The sequence below is a fragment of the Mobula hypostoma genome, chromosome 2 (assembly GCF_963921235.1).
Source record: "Mobula hypostoma chromosome 2, sMobHyp1.1, whole genome shotgun sequence".
Lineage (NCBI taxonomy): Eukaryota > Metazoa > Chordata > Chondrichthyes > Myliobatiformes > Myliobatidae > Mobula > Mobula hypostoma.
This window is the reverse complement of record NC_086098.1, coordinates 79,568,417-79,589,159: the sequence shown is the minus strand read 5'-3', so window position 1 is coordinate 79,589,159 and position 20,743 is coordinate 79,568,417. Positions and strand designations below refer to the sequence as shown.

Below are 20,743 nucleotides of genomic sequence, written 5' to 3'. Positions count from 1 at the left end.
AACAACGTTCCTCCAGACCATTGTGCACCCAAAAAACATGTATCATACACAGCACATAACAAAATATTACCACAAATAGTTAATTAAATATATTTCAAAAATGCAGAGCACAGGTATACAGTGAACAGCTCGCTATCATAGTGAGGGGCCTCGGTGGTGGTAGTAGGGTATTCATTATGCTCACAGCCTGAGGGAAGAAGCTGTTACCCAGTCAGGCAGTCCTAATCCTGATGCTCTTGTGCCTCCTTCCTGACAGTAGATAGTCAAAGAGATTGTGGGATGGGTGGTAGGGATCCTCAACAATGCTTTGGGCCCTTCGTCTACAACGCTCCCAGTAAATGTCACAAATAGAAGGGAGGGAGACCATGGTGGTAAATAGCCAAAGTCACGCACTTGGATTAGTCTCAGTAACAATAGAAAGAAGAGATTGTTAAAAGTTTGTGTATAATATAGATATATGAAAATAGTGCAGAAAAGACAAAAGGCAGGAAAATTATTAACTTTAAAGATAAAATTACACTATGAATAAACAAAACATGGTACTACTAATTTCTTCAAAGCGTGGTGAGCAGTACTGATGAATCCTTGGGTAAGTCCATGTAAGTGAAAATTTCATAACCACTTTCAAAAAAAAGGGGATGTTATTATGCTAATGGAGAACTGAAAAGGAGAAGAGGATAGAAACTTCCTCCAACTGGAAACACCAAAGCCTAGGAACAGAAATGTCTAGCGAAGGAGGTAGATAGAACCCAGTCCATCATAGGAAAAGCCCTCCCCACCATTGAGCACTGCTACAAGAAAGCAGCATCCATCATTAAGGACCCCCACCATCCAAGCCATACTCTCTCCTCGCTACTACCAGCAGGCAGCAGATATAGCAGCCTTAGGTCCCACACTGACAGCCTCCTGAACAGCTGTGGGTAATTTCACTTGCCTCAACTCTGAACTGATTCCACAACCTATGGACTCATTTGCAAGGACTCTACAGCTCGTGGTCTTAGTATATTTTTTATTTACTCAATTTGTCTTTTTTTGCATATTAGTTGTTTGTCAGTCTTTATGTATACTTTGGTAATGAATTATACTTTGATTATCGATTGAGTAAAATTCAAAAACATTTTTATTCTAATCTTATGATGATCTATCATACCAAAAAGGACTCTCTAAGTCACCATCAGGTCTACAAATTCCAACATATTCTATCCACGTTCATCCCATTGGAAAGTTCTCTACCGTTAGATTGCCAATGTGATAATCACACATCACGTTGTTCAGTCATTAGTCTGATTCGATACCCGGCTAAACAAGTTCTTTTTTAAACAGACAAAGGATTCTGTTTATTTGTTACATGTACTTTGAAACATCAAAACATATATCGAAATGCACCCTTTGTGTCAACAAACAGTACAGTCCGAGGAGGGGCTGGGAGCAGCCTGCAAGTGTCTCCACACTTCCAAAGCCAACGTAGCATGGTCACAACCTACTAACCTTAACCCCCATGTCCTTGGAATGCGAGAGAAAACCGAAGCACCTGGAGGGAATCCATGTGGTCACGGGGAAAACTTACAAACTCCTTAGAGACCGCAGTGGGAATTGAACCCTGATCACTGGCACTGTAAAACGTTATGCTAACTGCCATGCTGCCCAAATACTGATTCTCAATCTCCCTTTAGCTCCAGTTGCCATGATTCACTCAACTCACGAGTGGTGCTCTTTCCCTTGTTCCGGGTCAGAGGTAGGTTTTATACACATATGTGTGTGGAATGGATTGGCAGCAGCTGTGGCAGACGAAAATACACTGGGGACATTTCAGAGTCTCTTAAACTGGCACATGGATGAAAGAAAATGGAAGGTTATGTCCTGTGTAGGAGGGAAGGGTTAGATTCATCACAGAGTAGCAGTGTATAGGTTGGCACAACAATGCAGGCCATAGGGCCTATGGAAGAGTCTAGGAACAGTAGGCACAGATTCAAAATAGAACAGTGTCTCTTTAGAACGGAAATGAGGGAGAATTTCTTTAGCCAGAAGGTAGTGAACCTGTGGAATTCATTGCCACACATGAAGCTGAGTCATTGGGTACAGTTAAAGCAGAGGTTGATAGGTTCTTGATTAGTAAGGGCATCAAAGGTTATGGGGAGAAGGCTGGAGAATAGGGTTGAAAGGGCTAATAATGAGCCATGATGGAATGGCGGAGCAGGCTCAATGGGCCAAATGACCTACTTCTGCTCATATCTCTGATGGTCCTACTATGCTCTACTGTTCAATGTTCTATGCTTCCTCTAAGCAGACCATGGCCCCAGTATCCAAGCTACCAAGAGACAGAAGGGGAACGCAGAGAGGCTGGGAGACTTGTTATAGAATAGAATGTGTAGTTATGATCATCAGAGCAAAGGGGACTCATGAGAGCAGTTCAGAGGGAACCGAGTTCCAAGCAGGATTCTCCAAAATCCCACTTGGATGCTGAAGTCCAAGACTTTGGTGAAGTTAGTAAATGCACTGTGTTAGGGGTCATTCTGGAGTGTTGACATTTTGGATAGCATAATTATAGATGAACTAAATGAGAACCAGTCTTCAGGAAATAAAACCTGTACACAATTTCACTTGAACTGATACTTTGTGGCTAGTGAAACCAGTCACTGGGTGTGGGACATTCTGATTCTGTTCCATTGCAACTACAAAGGGGAAGACAATAATGAATGCTCCTGCTATTAGCACACAGTTAAAGGTGTATCCCTGCCCCTTAATGCAGAGTACAGGGCAGACACATCTGTTTCAGGTTTGTTGTATATTAATCAGCTATCCCTCAACACAGTAACAAAAGGGGCACATTTTGGGGGGCTGCATTTTGTACTCAGAGGCTTTTAGAAAAGACATCAGTCGTGAATATTTAAAGAGATTCGGCCAGTTGGGATGTGCTGCTATTGAAAATATGTAATACTGTAAATCTACCTGACGATATTCTAAATGTTAAAGTTAAGCAAGTGTTGTAGTAATTGAAAATGTAGTTCATTACTTATTGTTATCTTTGTATTGAACAAGACTAAAACATTGTTTCAGGAAAGTGGGATTCTCATGGATTTGTCTGGATTTTCTTTCTCTCCCCCTGCAGCCCATAATGTTGTGCTGACCCTTTAACCTACACTAAGATCAATCTAATCCTTCCCCCTACATAGTCCGCTATTTTTCTATCATCCATTTGCCCCAAGAAGTTAATCCTCAGACTGCGTTAGTCATTGATGCAAAGTACTGCATTTCAAAGTTCTAAGTAAATTTATTATCGAAATACATGTTTATCACCATATATAACCCTGAGATTCATTTTCTCGTGGACATTTACAGTAAGTACAAGAAAAACAATAGAATCAATGAAAGACCGCACATAACAAGATGGACAAACAACTAATGCACAAAAAACAATAAACTGCAAATGCAGAAATAAAGTAATAACAATAAACAAGCAATAATTATCAAAAACATGAGATAGAGTGATTTTGACAGTGAGTCCATAGATTGTAAGAACATTTCAATGTTGGGGCAAGTGAAGTTGAGTGAAATTATCCCCTGTGGTTCTAGAGCCTGATAGTTGAGGGATAATAACTGTTCCTTCCTGTACCTCATCCCGATGACAGCAGCTAAAAGAGAGCATGGCCTGGATGGTGGGTTTTGGTCCTTGATGGACACTACTTTCCTGTGTCAGCACTCCGTGTAGATATGCTCAAGGGTGGGGAGGGCTTTGCCCATGCATTCTGACAGTCAAAGCGAGCATAAAAGGCACTGAGCTCATCTGGGAGCGAAACCTTGCATCTGTGTCGCTTGATTTCACTTTGTAGGAAGTGATTGCATTCAAGTCTTGCCACAATGTCGAGCATCCCTCAATAACGCAAGTTTTGTCCGGAATTGCCACTTTGCATGTGAGATGGCTTTCCAGAGGCCGTACCTAGAGCTTTTCTATCTCACTTGGTCACCAGACCTGAACTCCACTAATGTGGCCCTCAGCACAATGTGAATCTCTTGGTTCATCTGGGGCTTCTAGCTGGAATGATTTTGTGAGGATACATTCGCAGATAACTGTTTTTATTTCACTGTATATTTCAATGTACATGCGATAAATAAGCAAATCTTTACCTTTAACACCTGTTGACTACCTCTATCATTGTCCATTCTTAGAATAGGTTTATACCAGTTACCTGGGATCATTTACTAAAGCAGACAAATTCTTTCAAGATTAATTTAATATTCCTCCTGAAAAATGCATTAAAATGATGCAAAGTGTCAAATGTCACAGCATGCACGCCCATGCAAGCAATCAGATGATAAAATAACAAACAAGAGAAAATCTGCAGATGCTGGAAATCTGAGCAACACACACAAAATTCTGAAGGAACTCAGCAGGCCAGGCAACACCTATAGAAAAGATTACAGTCGACGTTTCAGGCCGAAACCCTTTGGCGAGTGTCCTACATGCTACCTGGCCTGCTGAGTGTCTCCAGCATTTTGTGTTTGTGTTGAGTCCCGCCGAGGGATGATAAAATAAATGTGTTCAGAGACGGCTCTTTTCCCTGGAGGAACACAGCAGGTCAGGCAGCACCTATAGAAGGGATTAAACAGTCAACATTTCAGGCTGAGACTCTCCATCAAGACTTTCTGACATCTTACCTCTTCCTTTCCAGCCCTGATGAAGGTCTCGGCCCAGAATGTTGACAGTTTAATCCCCTCCGTAGATGTTGCCTGACTTGCTGAGTTCCTCCAGCAGTTTCTGTGTGTTGCTCTGGATTTCCAGTATCTGCAGAATCACTTTGTGCGTATGATTTGCAGCTCATTTCCTTACTGTTTTCAATCACACAAGGTACCCTCATCTGTAAGGAGTCAGTACATCCTCCCCATGAATGCAAGGGTTCCTCCAGGTGCTCCAGTTTCTTCCCACAGTCCAAGGACGTACCGGTCAGTAGATTAATTGGTCATTGTCAATTGTCCCATGATTAGGCTGGGGTTAAATCCGTAGGTTACTGGCAACATGGCTTAAAGGGCCTATTTTGCACCGTGTCTCTAAATATATACTCATTTGACTCCTCTCGTATACTCCATATAATGCTTCAAAATATTTTCCTACCTTGTAAATGTCGAACAATATCCATATCGAAAATTAGCAAAGGGTCATAGACAGTGCACAGAAACAAGATGTGCTGTCCACTGTCCACTTCAAACATCAAGCTCCCATTTACAATAATGTCATTATTTTCCCATCAGCTCACCCCCAGCACTTCACACACCCTGGCTCTGCATTCTACCACTCACCTACAAACTAGCGGCCATCTACAGTGGGTAATTAAGCTACCAAACCATACACCCATCCACAAGGACTCCCACCACATAGGACATGCTCTCCTCTTGTTGCTACGATCAGAGAGGAGGTACAGGAGCCTGAAAACACACACTCAACATTTTAGGTACAGCTTCTTCCCCTCTGCCATCATATTTCTGAGAATATACCCATAGACACTACCTCACTGCTTCTGCATTACTTAAAGTCGATAGGCTGAATGGCCTAATTCTGCTCCTATTCTTTAACTTTGCTGACAAAGCAATTAAACTTACTTTCCAATATTCTCTGGCAGCGCCTGCAGTGAGATGTCATTCAGTGAGAGACATGTCAAATTTCGCAGTTCAGGAAAGCTTTCAGGTAACCTGGAATCAAATCAAAAGTCACAATAATGTACAATGCACATAAGTTATTAACGGTGTTGGATACTAATGCCTTTGCAATCCAAAGGTTCTTTGGAATTTAAGAACGTCATAAAATTTGTTGCTTATAATCACTTCTAAGTGTCACAAGAGCAAAAATAGAAGAGAAGATGAATATCAAGAGGCAGAGAAAAGAGGGGCAGACAAAGAGAAGAGCAGGAAAGAGTGGTGGGGGGGGGGGGGAAAGAGAGTGGTGAAAGCAAACAAAGTTGGCCTGGTCTTTTTACAGTGCTTATAAAAAGTATTCACCTGCCTTCATGTTTTCTTGTTTTATTGTTTTACAACATTGAACCACAGTGGATTTAGTTTCGATTTATTTGACACTGATGAACAGAAAAAGACTCTTTCATGTCAAGGTGAAAACAGATCTCTACAATGTGCTCTAAATTAATTACAAACATAAAACACAAAATAATTGATTGCATAATTACTTGCCCCCTTCAAGTCAGTGTTTAGCAGATGCACCTTTGGCAGCAATTACAGCTTTGTGTCTGTGTGGATAGGTCTCTGTCAGCTTTGTACATCTGGACACTGCAATTTTTTCCCATTCTTCTTTACAAAAGTGCTCAAGCTCTGCAGATTGCACGGGGATTGTGAGTGAACAGCCCTTTTCAAGTTCAGCCACAAATTCTCAATGGGATTGGCCACTCCAGAACATTAACTTTGTTGTTTTTAAGTCATTCCTGTGTAGCTTTGGCTTTATGCTTGCGGTCATTGTCTTGCGGGAAAGCAAAGCCTCTCCCAAGTCACAGTTCTCTTGCAGAGAGCATCAAGTTTTCCTCCTGGATTTCCCTGTATTTTGCTGCATTCATTATACCCTTTACCTGCATAAGCCTTCCAGGGCCTGCTGCAGTGAAGCATTGCCAACAGCCTACACCATGCTTCATAGTCGAGATGGTATGTTTTTGATGACGTGCAGTTTTTGGCTTACGACAAACGTGGTGTTTAGTCTAATGGCCAAAAAGCTCAATTTTGGTTTTATCAGAACATAGAAACTTCTTCCAGCTGACTCCAGAGACTCCCACATGCCTTCTGACAAACTCTAGCTGAAAATTTTATCAATAGTGGCTTTTTCTTTTTCCCATAACGCTGCGACTGGTGAAGTACCCGGGCCACAATTGTATGCACTGTCTCTCCCACCTCAGCCACTGAAGCTTGTACCTCCTCCAGAATTGTCATAGGTCTCTTGGTGGGCTTCCTCACTCGTCCCCTTCTTGTACAGTCACTCAGTTTCTGAGGATGGCCAGCTCTAGGCAGATTTAGTTGTGCCATATTCTTTCCATTTATTGATGATTGTCTTAACTGTATTCCAAGGGACATTCAGTGACTTAAAATTTTTCTTGTACTCATCACCTGACTTGTGCTTTTCAATAAACTTTTTGTGGAGTTGCTTGAAGTATTATTTTGTCTTCATGGTCTTGTTTTTGCCAGGATACCGACTCACCAGCAGTTGGACCTTCCAGATACAGGTGTATTTTTACTACAATCAATTGAAACACCTTGACTGCACACAGGTCTCCAAAAACAGATCTCCATTTAATTATGTGACTTCTAAAACCAATTGACTGCACCAATGATGATTTGGTGTGTCATTTTAAAAGGGGTGAACACTTATACAATCAATTATTTTGTGTTTTATATTTGTAATTAATTTACATCACTTTGTAAAGATCTGTTTTCACTTTGACATGAATGTCTTTTACTGTTGATCAGGGTCAAAAAAGCCAATCAAATCCACTGTGATTCAAAGTTGCAAACAATAAAACATGAAAGCTTAAAAGGGGGGTAAATACTTCTTATAGGCACCGTATATCAGACCAATAATAGAGGTAAATTCCAACTGATAACCATTAACCAATTAAGTAGTTAGATTTAAGTAATGTGACATGTGTCAATGAAACCTGGAAATTTACAGCCAACTACAACCACTGAGTAACTCACTGAACAATCACATTATCAAACAGTGATTATACAGTATAAAAATATAAACAAGAAATTTTAACTACAGTGCTATGCAAATGTCTAAAGCACATATATGTAGCCAGAGTCCCTAGGACTTTTGCACAGTAATGTATATTGGTTAAAGTAAGAAGGATGGTTGGGAACCCAAAATAAGAGTACTTAGCTTTGTATTAGCTCAGTAGTACTAAGTGTTATTTGGTTACTGGAAAGGCATAATATAGAGCACTGTGCAAAATGTCTTAGGCCCCAGTTATACAGTATATATGTGCCTAAGACTTTTGTACTGTCCTATAGATTCAAGATTGTTTAAGGTCATTTCCAGTATGCAAGTGCAAAGGAGAACAAAATAATTGCTACTCCAGATCCAATGCAGCACACAAATGAATTCAATAATAATAATAATAATAATAAAAATCACAATAAATATGAAAGATAGCTTATATACATTGAATATGTGTCCATAAAGTGACACTAGACACAGGAGGGTCTATACACATGGTGACTGACAGGAAATGATAAAGTAGTGGTGGTAGGATATATGGAGGGGTGGTTTAATGGGTGGAGGAGTCGATCAGTTCTATTGCTTAGGGAAAGCAATTGTTTATGAATCTGATGGTTCTGGAGTGGGTGCTGGTTTGAAGGGAGTGGGACAAACACTCCATGAGCAGGGTGGGTGCGATCCTTCATGATATCACTAGACCTCTTCCAGCACCTTTCTGTGTACATGCTCTTGATGGCAACTAGGCTACAAGAATAACAATTCTACAGCCCAATCCAATAACAGGCACGAGATCACAGCCCTCACACAAATCTTCAACAGGACACACGAGGATATATACTCCTGAGAGGGTCTCAGTAGAGTTAAACTGCTCAGAACATGAAACAAAATCGATCATTAGAGTCATTAATGTAAATTTGTTTTGGTACTTAATGACTGTAAACACTACACATACCATTGATTAGTATGATAGTTATCGAATGAAATCAAAGAATTCTAGCAAACCAGACCATTAGACATTGGAGCAGAATTGGGCCATTTCACCCATCGAGTCTGTTCTGGCTAGTTTATTATTCCTCTCAACCCCATTCTCCTGCCTTCTCCCCATAACCATGAGGCCCTTACTAATCAAAAATATATCAGCCACCACTTTAAATATACCCAATGTCTTGGCCTCCACAGCTGTCTGTGGCAATGAATTCCACAGATTCAGCACACTCTGGCTAAAGAAATTTCTCCTCATCTCTGTTCTAAGTGCACATCCCTCTATTCTGAGGCTGTATTCTCTGGTCCTAGACTCTCTCATTATAGAAAATGCCCTTTCTGTATCCACTCTATCTAGGCCTTTCAATATTCAATAGGTTTCAGTGAGATCCCCCCTTCATTCTTCTAAACTATAGCAAATACAAGCTCTGAGTCAAACACTTCTCATACATTAACCCTTTCATTCCCAGGGTCATTCTCGTGAACCTCTTCTGAACCCTCTCCAATGCCAGCACATCCTTTCTTAGATAAAAGCCTAAAACTGCTCACAATATTCAAAGTGCAGTCTGACCAATCCCTTATAAAGCCTCAGAATTACATCCTTGCTTTTATATTCTAGTCCCTTCAAAATGAATGCTAATATTGCATTTACCTTCCTTACCACCAACTCAACCTGCAGGTTAACGTTTAGGGAATCTTGCACATGGACTCCCAGATGTATGTAGAGCAATATAATATGGGTTATTGTAGAGTCATAGAATACGTTCAGCACAGAAACAGGACATTCGGCCTAAATTGGGATAGATTGAGTGAGCTAGGACTTTTCTCTTTGGACGAGAAGAAAATTGATAGAGGTGTACAAGATGATGAGAGGCACAGAAAGAATGGACTGTGATTTTCAAGGGTGAATGACAAAATGGTATTCAACTCACGAATGCACGAGGTTTACCAGCTCAGCACTGAACTAACTGCAGCTGTGGCCTGCAGCCATTGGCTTTACTCGTCTCAGTGCTGAACTGGTGCCATGGCTATGAACTCACTTTTGGGGACTCTACAGTTCATATTCTGTGTGTTATTTGTTTTTTTTAATTGTTTGCACAATTTGTTCTTTTTCGCAGATTGGGTACTTGACAGACTTTACTGTGTTGCATTTTGTAATGTGTTCTACTATGTTTCTTGTTTCATGGTTGCTTGCTAAAGTATACATACTGGGATAATAAATGTACTTTAAACCTTGAACTTTAACACCATAGACTTTTCCCAAGGTGGAAATGGTCAAGACTAGGGGCATAATTTTAATCTGATTGGAGGAAAGCATAAGGGAGATATCATAGGAAGGTTTTTTTTATTATACAGGGAGTAGTGAGTGTGTGGAATACTCTGCTCAGGGTGATGGAAGAGGCAGATACATTAGGGACATCTAAAAACCTCTTAGGTAAGCATATGGATGATAGAAAATTGGAGGGCTATGTAGGAGGGAAGGGTTAGATTGACCTTAGAGTAGTCAGCACAACATTGTGAGCCGACAGGGCCTGTATTGTGTCTTAGTGTTCTATGTTCTAACGCATATTTTTTAAAGAATCACCACTTGTCAATTGAGTTATTTCATAATAACTTGCAAATATTGTCCTTAATCCCCAAAATGCTGATACTTCAATAAGACAGTAAGTTATAGCAGCAGAATTAGGCCATTCAGCCCGTCGAGTCTGCTCCAACATTCCATCATCACTACATTATCCCTCTCAACCCCATTCTCCTGCCTTCTCCAACTATGACATCCTGACTAATCAAGAACCTATCAACCTCTGCTTTAAATATAACTTGGCCTCCACAGCCATCTGTGGCAATGAATCCCATAGATTCACTACCCTCTGGCTAAAGTAATTCTAATGTATGATTTATTCAGTCTGACAACAATATTGCACTTAAGACTTTAATAATGATTTTTCAGGAAGTATTTCAGACTAAACACACAACAAACATGAATGATTCATTCTACAGTGCAGTTCTTTTTACCTGGTTAAGGGATTGCCACTGAAGTCTGCTATTTGCAACGATTTGCAAAATGAGATGCTTTCAGGAATTTCCATTATATCTGCAAAAAGAAAAATATATTCAATTAGTCATATATGGATAATAGTGCTTTGTAAAACTATGGTTAAGAGGCATTTAGATAAACTGGAAAAGGAAAGAGAGAGAAGGATATGATCCTAATGTGGGCAAATGGGATTAGTGTGGATGGGAAGAGGGCAGTATGGATGTGACGAGCTGAAGGACCCATTTCTGTGGTTGCATAACTCTATAAATCTAGTTATTCTTCCAAACAACTTCACTCACCCCAACACTGAACTGTTCCCAAAACCTGTGGACTCACTTTCAAGACTCTTCATTTCATATTCTTAATATTTACTGTTTATTTAATATTATTATTTTGTTTTTCTTTTCCTTTTCTGTTTGCAGTCTGTCATCTTTTGATCATTGGCTGCTTTGCTTGTCCATCCTGTGTGTGGCCTTTCATTGATTCTATAGTGTTATTTTTGTATTAACTGTGAATGCCCGCAAGAAAATGAACCTCAGGGTAGTGGTTAGTGCAACACCAGAACAGCACCAGCAACCAGAGTTCAATTCGGGCCACTGTCTGTACATTCTCCCTGTGACCATATGGGTTTGGCCAGATGGTGCAATTTCTTCCCACCTTCCAAAAATGTACAGGGCAGTAGGTTCATTGGTGATATTGGTGTAATTGGGTGGCACAGGCTCAGACCTAAAGAACCTGCAACCGTGCTATATCTCTAAATAAGTAAGCATCATGACTACTTTGATAAGTTTTCAATAAAATACTTGGCTCCAATTATTCTTTCTCATACAAATTGTGTATAATTTCTTTATGATTTTCTTGAGAATGTTACTTATCTGATGCTACTGCAAGATGTGCATTTGTCAATATTCACTTTGACAGTTACAATTTACCGCTTAAGTGAAAGAAATCCAAGGAACATACCCTTCCTTTCTAACTGCTCCCCCTTTCTACCCAAGAAACAACCCAAATTCACAATTCAGAATTCAGAGGTGCGAAGGGACTTAGGTCCTTGTGCATGACCCCCTCAAGGTTCACTTGGAGGTTGAGTTGGTGTAAAGGAAGGTAACTGCAATGTTAGCATTCATTTTGAGAGGACTAGAATATTAAAGTAGGGATGTAAGGCTGGGGCTTTGTAAGGCATTGGTCAGACTGCATTTGAAGTACAGTCAGCAGTTTTAAGCCCAAATCTAAGAAACATGTGCTGACATTGGAGAAAGTCTAGAGAAGGTTCACAAGAATGATCCTGGAATGAAAGAGTTAACATATGACCAGCATTTGATGGCTCTGGGCCTATACTCGCTGGAATTTAGAAGAATGAGGAATTAAACCTACTGACTACTGAAAGGCCTAGATAGAGTGGAAGTGGAAGTCTAAAAACCAGGGAGGACAGCCTCAGAATAGAAGGATGTACCTTTAGAACAGATATGAGGAGGAAATTCTTTAGACAAAGGATGGTGAATCTGTGGAATTCATTGCCACAGATGGCTGTGGAGGCCAAGTCATTGGATATATTTAAAATGAAGGTTGGTGATTCTTGATTAGTAAGGACGTCAAAGGTTACAGGGTGAAAGCAGGAGAATGGGGTTGAGAAAATTACTTAATCAGCCATGATCAAATGGCACAGCAGATTCGATGGGCCGAATGGCCTAATTCTGCTTCTGTGTCTTATGGTCAAATTCAATCCTTGTCTAGACTCAGGTCACTGATGTCGGCCAACATAGCTGTCTACGTTGCTGCAAGATAGGAAGATGGAACTAAGTAAGCACTCCTGCTCCCAATCAGTCAAGCATTTCTTTTTAGAAGCTGGCCTGTCCTTTGCGGAAGGAGAATCTGCCTGGGCTATGATCCACCCAACAGGGTCCCGCTGGTTAACACTGTGAACACTGGAAGGGGAGCAGCCAAGGTGACAAAGGAGAGATAAATTAGTTAAAAATGTGAGAGTGTAAATTTCTACATGCAGTTATCCAGCTTCCATTCTAAAGATCTGATATGCAGGCTTAAGTAGTTGTCTCGGGAAATATTCCACTTGAGACATAAAAAGGATGCATAATGGTTATTGGGGATAATCGCTCAGCTGAACTAGCCAGACAACCCAAACATGGCAAAGTGCCCAGTCCCAATGCCTCACTGCACACACTGCAAAGAGAAACATTCATTCATATGATGAGTTTTTGATGACTCTGGGTCTGTACTCACTAGAATTCAGAAGAATGAGGGGTGGATCACATTGAAACCTATTGAATATTGAAAGACAAAGATAGAGTGGACGTGGAGAGGGTGTTTCCCATAGTGGAAGAGTCTAGGGCCCTCTGAGGGCACAGTTTCATAACAGAGAGATGTCACTTTAGAACAAAGATAAGGAGGAATTTCTTTAGCCAGAGGATGGTGAAACTGCGGAATTCATTGCTACAGACGGCTGTGGAGGCCAAGTTATTGAGTATACTTAAAGCGGAGGTTGATGGGTTCTAAATTAGAAAAAGCGTCAAGTGTTACAGGGAGAAGCAGGAGGACGGAATGGAGGGAGAATAACTCAGCTTTGACTGAATGGCAGAGCAGACTCAACAGGCCGAATGGCCTAATTCTGCACCTGTGTCTTATGGTTTATTTTGTTGTCAATGCCTGCAAGAAAAAGAATTTCCAAGTAGTATATGGTAATTTTGATAATAAATTCACTTTGATGAACAGAAATTTGCATGAGAGCAAGGAGGAAATGGAAATCAAATCCCAGTGAAAAGTGTACATTAACTGAACAAGAAAGCTAGCTACAAGCATGGGAAGACAAAGGAAACAATTGTTTTTAAATAAAAGGTTATTAATTATACATAACCGTGAACAAAGAAGAGGACACGACCTGCCACTTCTTTTCTGGCAGCTTGCTATAGATGTTCAACTGTGCTACTATTTCACCCACTTTTTCCTGCTGAACTTCTACTCTTCAAGTTAGATTAGAGTCTAAATTGTTATTTTTCTTGTAGTTTATGGTTGCTTGTACAGTTGTATAATAAAGATCCCCATCTTCTGGGCCCTGCCAGCTTCTAGCATCTCCCATTAGGCAGGCAGGGCAGAGCCTGAAAACCTGCTCCACCTGGTTCAGGGACAGCTATGTCCCTTCAACCATTCAGTCCTTGAACCAACCTGCACAACCTTAATCACTGCTGTTTAGCAACAATATGACCACTTTACGCTACAATGGACTTATGTTTTATTGTTTCAATTGCATTCTTTCTTGTAAAAAAAAAGGTTATAATTTCTGTTTTATGAATGCTACTTATCTGATGCTATGTTCCCATCATGCTGTTGTAGTAAGTTGTTCATTGCACCTAGGCATACATGGACTTGTGCATATGACTATAAACTCAACCTTGACCACATCTATTGGTATATCTTTTCCTGCATATTCCCTCCAATGCCTTCAAAAACACTAATGGATTTGTTAAACCCCATTTCTTTCATGAGTCCATGTTCTCTCAAGTCCAATCTCATACCACTGTGTGGCGGAGTGAGATCGAGCAGCTGGTTGGGTGGCATCGTAACAACAAGCTTGTACTTAGTGTTAGCAATACCAAGGGATTGATTGCGAACTTCAGGAAGGGGAAGTCGAAGGATCACACACCAGTTCTCGGCAGAGCATCAGCAGTGGAAAGGGTGAAAAGTTTCAATTTCCTGGTTGTCAATATCTCTGAGGATCTGTCCTGGGCCCAACATACTGATACAATTACAAAGAAGGCACCAGCAGCTGTATTTCATCAGGAGCTTGAGGAGATTTGGAATGTCATCAAAGACTCTCGCAAGTATCTACAGATACCATGGAGTACATTCTAACTGGTCGCATCACCATCTGGTATAGGAAGGCCACTACACAGGATCAGAAAAAAACCTGCAGAGGGTTGTAAACTCAGCCAGCTCGATCGTGGCACTGGCCTCCCCAGCAGCAAGGGCACCTTCAACAGGCGATGCCTCAAATTGCAGCATCCATCATTAAGAATTATTACTACCATCAGGGAGGAGATACAGGACCCTGACAACGCACACTCAACATTTCAGCAACAGCTTCTTCCCCTCCACTATCAGATTTCTGAACAGTCCGTGAACACATGCACACTACCTGACCATTTTTGGTCTCTTTTTGTGCTACTTAAATAAGGTTTATATATATTTCTTACTATGATTTATAAATATTTTATATATTGTACTGTACTGCTGCCACAAAACAACAAAATTTGACACTAAACCTGATTCTGATAGCTGCTGGGTGATTTTATCAGCTTGCGGTGCCATCAATTTCCCCAAAGCTTTGCTTTTTAAATTAATATTCATTTCCTTTGGTTTTTCCTACACTGTCAACCTGTTGTTCACTATGAGTATCCTAACCTTGCTTCCAACCATCAAACTTCAACAAAATGCTGAGAACACATACCCACGCCAGAATTCAAAATGACATAGGTCATACTGGATGTTAATGTCAGGAGAAATGATACCCTGACATTCTAGACAAGCAGTTATCCAGCTGTTCTGTACTAAAATAGAGTCATTCCAGATTAACATATGCAAATCCCACAAACAACAACATGAATCATCTACTTAGTGACCACAGTCAGTGGCCACTTCATTAGGTACACTTGTACAGGTTTGTTCACTTCTACTGAGCCAATCTATAGCAACAACTCAATGCATAAAGAAGTGCAGACATTCATGATCAGGAGGTTCAGCTGTTGTCAGATCAAACTTTAGATTGGGGAAGAAATGTGTTCAAAGTGACTTTGACTGTGGAATGATTGATGGTACCAGACGGGGTACTGCCTTGCATATCAACATAGACAGCTATGATACAGCATCCATCATCGACCCCAACCGACAGAGGCCTCCAATACATTCTCCTCATTATGTGGAGGAACTGGAATCTTGGGAGAGGGTGCAGAGGAGATTTATCAAGATGCTGCCTGGATTAGAGAGCATGTCCTCTGAAGATAGGTTCAGCGAGCTAAGGCTTTCTCTCTGGACTTGATGGAGATGTTCAAGATGGTAACAGGCACAAATTCAGTGGATAACCAGGGAAGAAAGGGCTACTATGAGGGAGCATAAATTTTAAGGTGATTGAAGAAAAGTAGCGGTGGGATGTCAGAGGTTAAGTGTGTTTTTTTTTACACAAAGAGGGGCGGGTGTGTGGAACGCCCTGTCAGGGATAATGTAGAGGCAGATATATTAGCAGCATTTATGAAACTCTTAGATAGACACATTGATGACAGAAAAACAGAGAGCTATGAGGCAGGGAAGGATTAGATTGATCTAAGAGTACGTTAAAAGGTCGGCTCAACGTTGTGGGCCTAAGGGCCTGTAATGTGCTGTAGTGCTATACGTTCTGTGTTCTATCACTGCACGTCAATAATTCAGCTGCCTGTTTAGTTGGTTTAAAAAAAACACATTAAATAAGAAAATAAATATGTCAGTGACATTAATAAAAACTAACTGGAATTGCTTAATTAGAATGAAAATGACAACAAATGAAAAAGAGAAATACAGTGGAGTCCAGTCGGGACAGAACATTTTGGTTCAATTAAGTGGCTGCCCCAATGAGCTGAAATTTCATGGAAATAGTTAAAAAGGTTTTAAAAAAGACAAACTACCATTCAACTGAGTAACAGATTATATACTTAAATGAAATACAGTACAAATTAGAACACTACCAATATGACTACAATGTCATAAAAATCTGTATTAGTTCCAAATCGTTATCGATGGAAGAATTTATTCAGTGTACGCTGCCATTTTCTTTTGATTGATTGCAAATGAACAAAATCAACGCAGATACCCAGTGCAGATATGGACTCCCTTCATACAATGCTTTCAATGACTGTATCCTCCAAATCTTCATTTTCAATCTAACATTCAAGATGATTGACAATAACTTTAAATTCTCCAAAGTTCCCAACTTGAAGTAGTGAAATTGTTCCATTTCACACCCAGCTGTTTCTCGCATCTCCATGATTGAATGCTTGAAACCACACTGAGCAAAGCAGTTCTGAATTGTCTTACTACCTATTTCTCACCAACTATCAGTGACAAAAATCACTACTTTTTGAACACAAACACAAGCACCTGCCATTACTTAAAAACTGTTCACCCCCAAGCGTGGTGCCTAACAGTCACACAATTGCACAGGACTAACGCTAGTTAGAAACTGCTCAGCAATGGTCTCCTGTTCCAATTAAGCAGCATCCCAAATAAATGAAGAGAATACCAGTTCTTCTCTTGATTAGCTTTTGTTCTTTAAGAATTGGCCCAAATAAGTAGCTGCCCTGACTAACTGAAATCCACTGTACTACAAAAAAAAACAACTAATGAATGCACACACAGGAGAAAATAGAAAAAGTACAGAAATTGACCATGTAGACAATGCAACAAAATTTTAAAGAAGATTTAAGTGTTTACTCCAATAATTTACCGTTTCGAGAAAGATCCAGCTCTACTAGCAGCATGAAGTTTGCTATCTCAGGGGGAAGGCGTTGGATTTCGTTGTCGCTTAGTCCAAGTTTTCGTAACTTCACCAGCTGGAAGAACGGCTGAAAGAGGTGAAAGAAGATGGTTACAAACAATTCTGACGTGGAAAACAAAAATAACAACATTCCTCACTCCTCTATCAACCTTCCAAACCCTGAAAAACCTCACAAAATATATGAACTATGTGTATTACAGTACAATGCAATGCATAAAATATACAAATTACAGTAAGAATGTAATATTTAGATTTTAAATAAATTGTGCAGAAAGAGAGCAAAAGTAGTGAGGTACTGATCGTGGGTTGGTTCATTGTCTGTTCAGAAATCTGATGGTGGAGGGGAAGAAGCAGATCCTTAAATATTAAGTGCGTGTCTTCAGGCTCCTATAGCTCCTCTTTGATGCAAGTAAAAGGCATGTTCTGGGTGGTGGGGGCACTTCGTGATGGATACTGCCTTTTAAGGCATAACCTTTTGAAGATATCCTCAAAGCTATGGAGGCTAGAGCCCATGATGGAGCTTGCCGAGTCCACAACCCTCTGCAGATTTTTCAGCCCTCTGCAGCATTTTGTGGTGAGGAAGAGAGAGACTTCTAAGGGACCTGAGGGGCAATTTTTCCACACAGTGGATGATCAGTATGTGGAATGAGGTGCCAGAGGAAGTGGTTGAGGCAGGTACGTTAACAACATTTAAAAGACACTTGGACAGGTACATGAATGCGAAAGGTTGAGCAGGATGTGGGCCGAAGGGCCTGTTTCTGTGTTGTGTGACTCCATAACTCTAAAATCCACTGCATGAACGTCCCAGTCTTTATCCCCACACTGACAACAAAGGAAGTTAATTACAAGCAATTAATGCTGTCAAAACACACACCAGAAGTCACAATTCCCTGCTTCCCTGCATTTTAAATAAGGAAAATATTATTGGCTCATTGTCATTTGGCAGCAGCAGAAAGAGAAACCAGACTCTCATTAAATTCTAGGATTAGCATCTTCACACATGGGACTAAAATTATTAGCAACTGTATGTGGTTAAAATAAAACACGTGTCACGCTAGTGACCCTCTGAAGCAATAAAGGTTCTATTCCCCTGACCTAATATAAACACACACACACACACGCTTGTCAAATATGATATTGCTCCAAATAAGCATAGCTTTTCAGCGCATTCTATAATTATAATGCATGCTGCAAGGGTTTGCCAGGCATTTTCTGCATCATCTGGATGACAGTTGTCACTGGTTAGCCGAAAATGACAAATACTTTTGCCGAGAGGGTCACCAGAGTTTCCCTCCCCCCACTATTTGTGACAATTACTGGGTGCATTGTATACAAAGGGACCCACTGTTGAGGATCCCAGCCACCCATCCCACAATCACTTCCACCCAGTACTGTCAGGAAGGAGGTACAAGAGCATCAGCACTGCCAGACTGGGTAATGACTCCTTCCCCCAGGCTGCAAGACTAATGAATACCCTGCCACCACCAAGCTCTTGTCACCAGGACAGTGAGCTGTTTATTGTATTGTTACCTATGCTGCTCAAATCACACCAATTTTGAAATATATCTCATTAACTTAATTGTGTTACTAGTTTGTTTTATGTGCTGCGTGTAACACATATATTATGGATGCACTGTGGTCCAGAGGAACATTGTTCTATTTGGTTGTATACATGCACAGTCAGATGACAATAACCTTGAACTTGAAATTATTTTCATTCATTCCACAGCAAAGGAACAAGCAGGAGCTAGTCACCTACTCGAGCCATTCATTATAAGACTTTAAAAGGCATTGGACCATCAGACCACACTTGGAGTACTGTGAGCAATTTTGGGCCCTGTATCCAAGAGAGGATGTGCTGTTAATGGAGAGAAACCAGGTGAGGTTCACGAGAATGATTTTGGGAATGAAAGGGCTAACATACAAGGACTGATGGCTCTGGGCCTGTACTTGCTGGAGTTAGAACAACGAGTGGGAGTCTCATTGAAACTGATTTAATATTGAAAAGCCTAGAGAGGGTAGATGTGGAGAGGATGTTTCCTACAGTGGGGGAGTCTAGGATTAGAGAGCACAGCCTCAAAATAGAGAGAAGTCCCTTTAGATCAGAGATGAGGAGGAAGTTCTTTAGCCAGAAGGTGGCGAATCTGTGGAATTCACTGCTGCAGATGGTTGTGGATGTTGTCATTGGGTACATTTAAAGTGAAGGTCGATGGGCTCTTGATTAGTTAGGGTTGCAAAGGTTACAACAGGGAGAAGGCTCAAGAATAGGGTTCAGAGGCATAATAAATCAACCACGATGGAAAGTGGAGCAGACTCCATGGGTCGAAAGGCCTCATTGTGCTCCGACGTCTTTAAACCTCAACAAAAAACATTTCTCATGACATGTTCCTGCCCAGTTTCAGGATCTTAAATGCTTCCCACCTCAACTAATATTTTGGGAGAGGGATAGAGAGTTTCAGTTTCCTATCTCTCGCAATCTGAAAATTTGCACAAACATTGACCTGTCAAGGGCTCAGCCCCAGTTCTAAGGATCAACGATCAGCTTTATTCATCACTTTATTCAAATGGGAGGTGAGGACCTTGATAAAATCACTGTCACTAAAGAGACAGTGATGAGCAAAGTAGAGGGCCTGAAGGTAGATAAGTCCCCTGGTCCTGATGGGATGCATCCCAGGGTGTTGAAGGAATTGGCGGTGGTTACAGTAGACGTGTTGGTAATCATTTATCAAAACTCTCTAGATTTTGGGCAGGGCCCGGCAGATTGGAAGACAGCAAATGTCATGCCACTTTTTAAAAAAGGATGTAGGCAAAAGACGAGCAACGGCAGGCCAGTTAGCTTAACATCTGTAGTCGGAAAAATTCTTGAAGCTGTCATTAAGGAAGAAATAGCGAAACATTTAGAAAGGAGTGGTTCCATTAGACAGACGCAGCATGGATTCAGAAAGGAGAGGTCCTGTTTGACAAACTTACTGGAGTTCTTTGAGGACATAACAAGTGCAGTAGATAGAGTGGAACAGGTGGATGTCATATACTTGGATTTCCAGAAGGCGTTCGATGAGGTGCCGCACAAGAGACTTATAAATAAGATACGGATGCATGGAGTCAGAGGAAGTGCATTGGCATGGATAGTGGATTGGTTAACCAATAGAAGGCAGAGAGTTGGTATAAATGGGGTGTTTCTCCAGTTGGCAGACTGTGGTGAGTGGGGTGCCACAGGGGTTGGTGCTGGGCCCACAGCTGTTTACAATTTGCACTGATGATTTGGAAGAAGGGACTGAGTGTAGCGTAGCAAAATTTGCTGATGACACTAAACTGAGTGAAAAAGAAAATTGCACAGAGGATGTGGAGAGTCTGCAGAGGGATATAGATAGGATAAGTGAGTGGGCCAGGGTCGGGCAGATGGAATACAACTTTGGTAAATGCGAGATCATCTACTTTGGAAGGAATAATAGAAGAGCAGATTATTATTTAAATGGTGAAAGTT

At 40.8% G+C, this 20,743-nt stretch overlaps 1 protein-coding gene across 1 annotated transcript in view; it reads right to left on the bottom strand.

Annotated features, from left to right (window-relative positions):
• lrrc1 (leucine rich repeat containing 1) overlaps positions 1-20,743 on the bottom strand; it is a 140,468-nt gene that overhangs the window by 87,016 nt on the left and 32,709 nt on the right. Inside the window, exons 2-4 of the mRNA XM_063039174.1 lie at positions 17,209-17,326; positions 10,703-10,781; positions 5,596-5,685 (exon numbers count right to left, since the gene is read on the bottom strand). Of these exons, the coding sequence (XP_062895244.1) occupies positions 5,596-5,685; positions 10,703-10,781; positions 17,209-17,326 (287 nt within the window). The remainder of the gene's footprint in view (positions 1-5,595; positions 5,686-10,702; positions 10,782-17,208; positions 17,327-20,743) is intronic.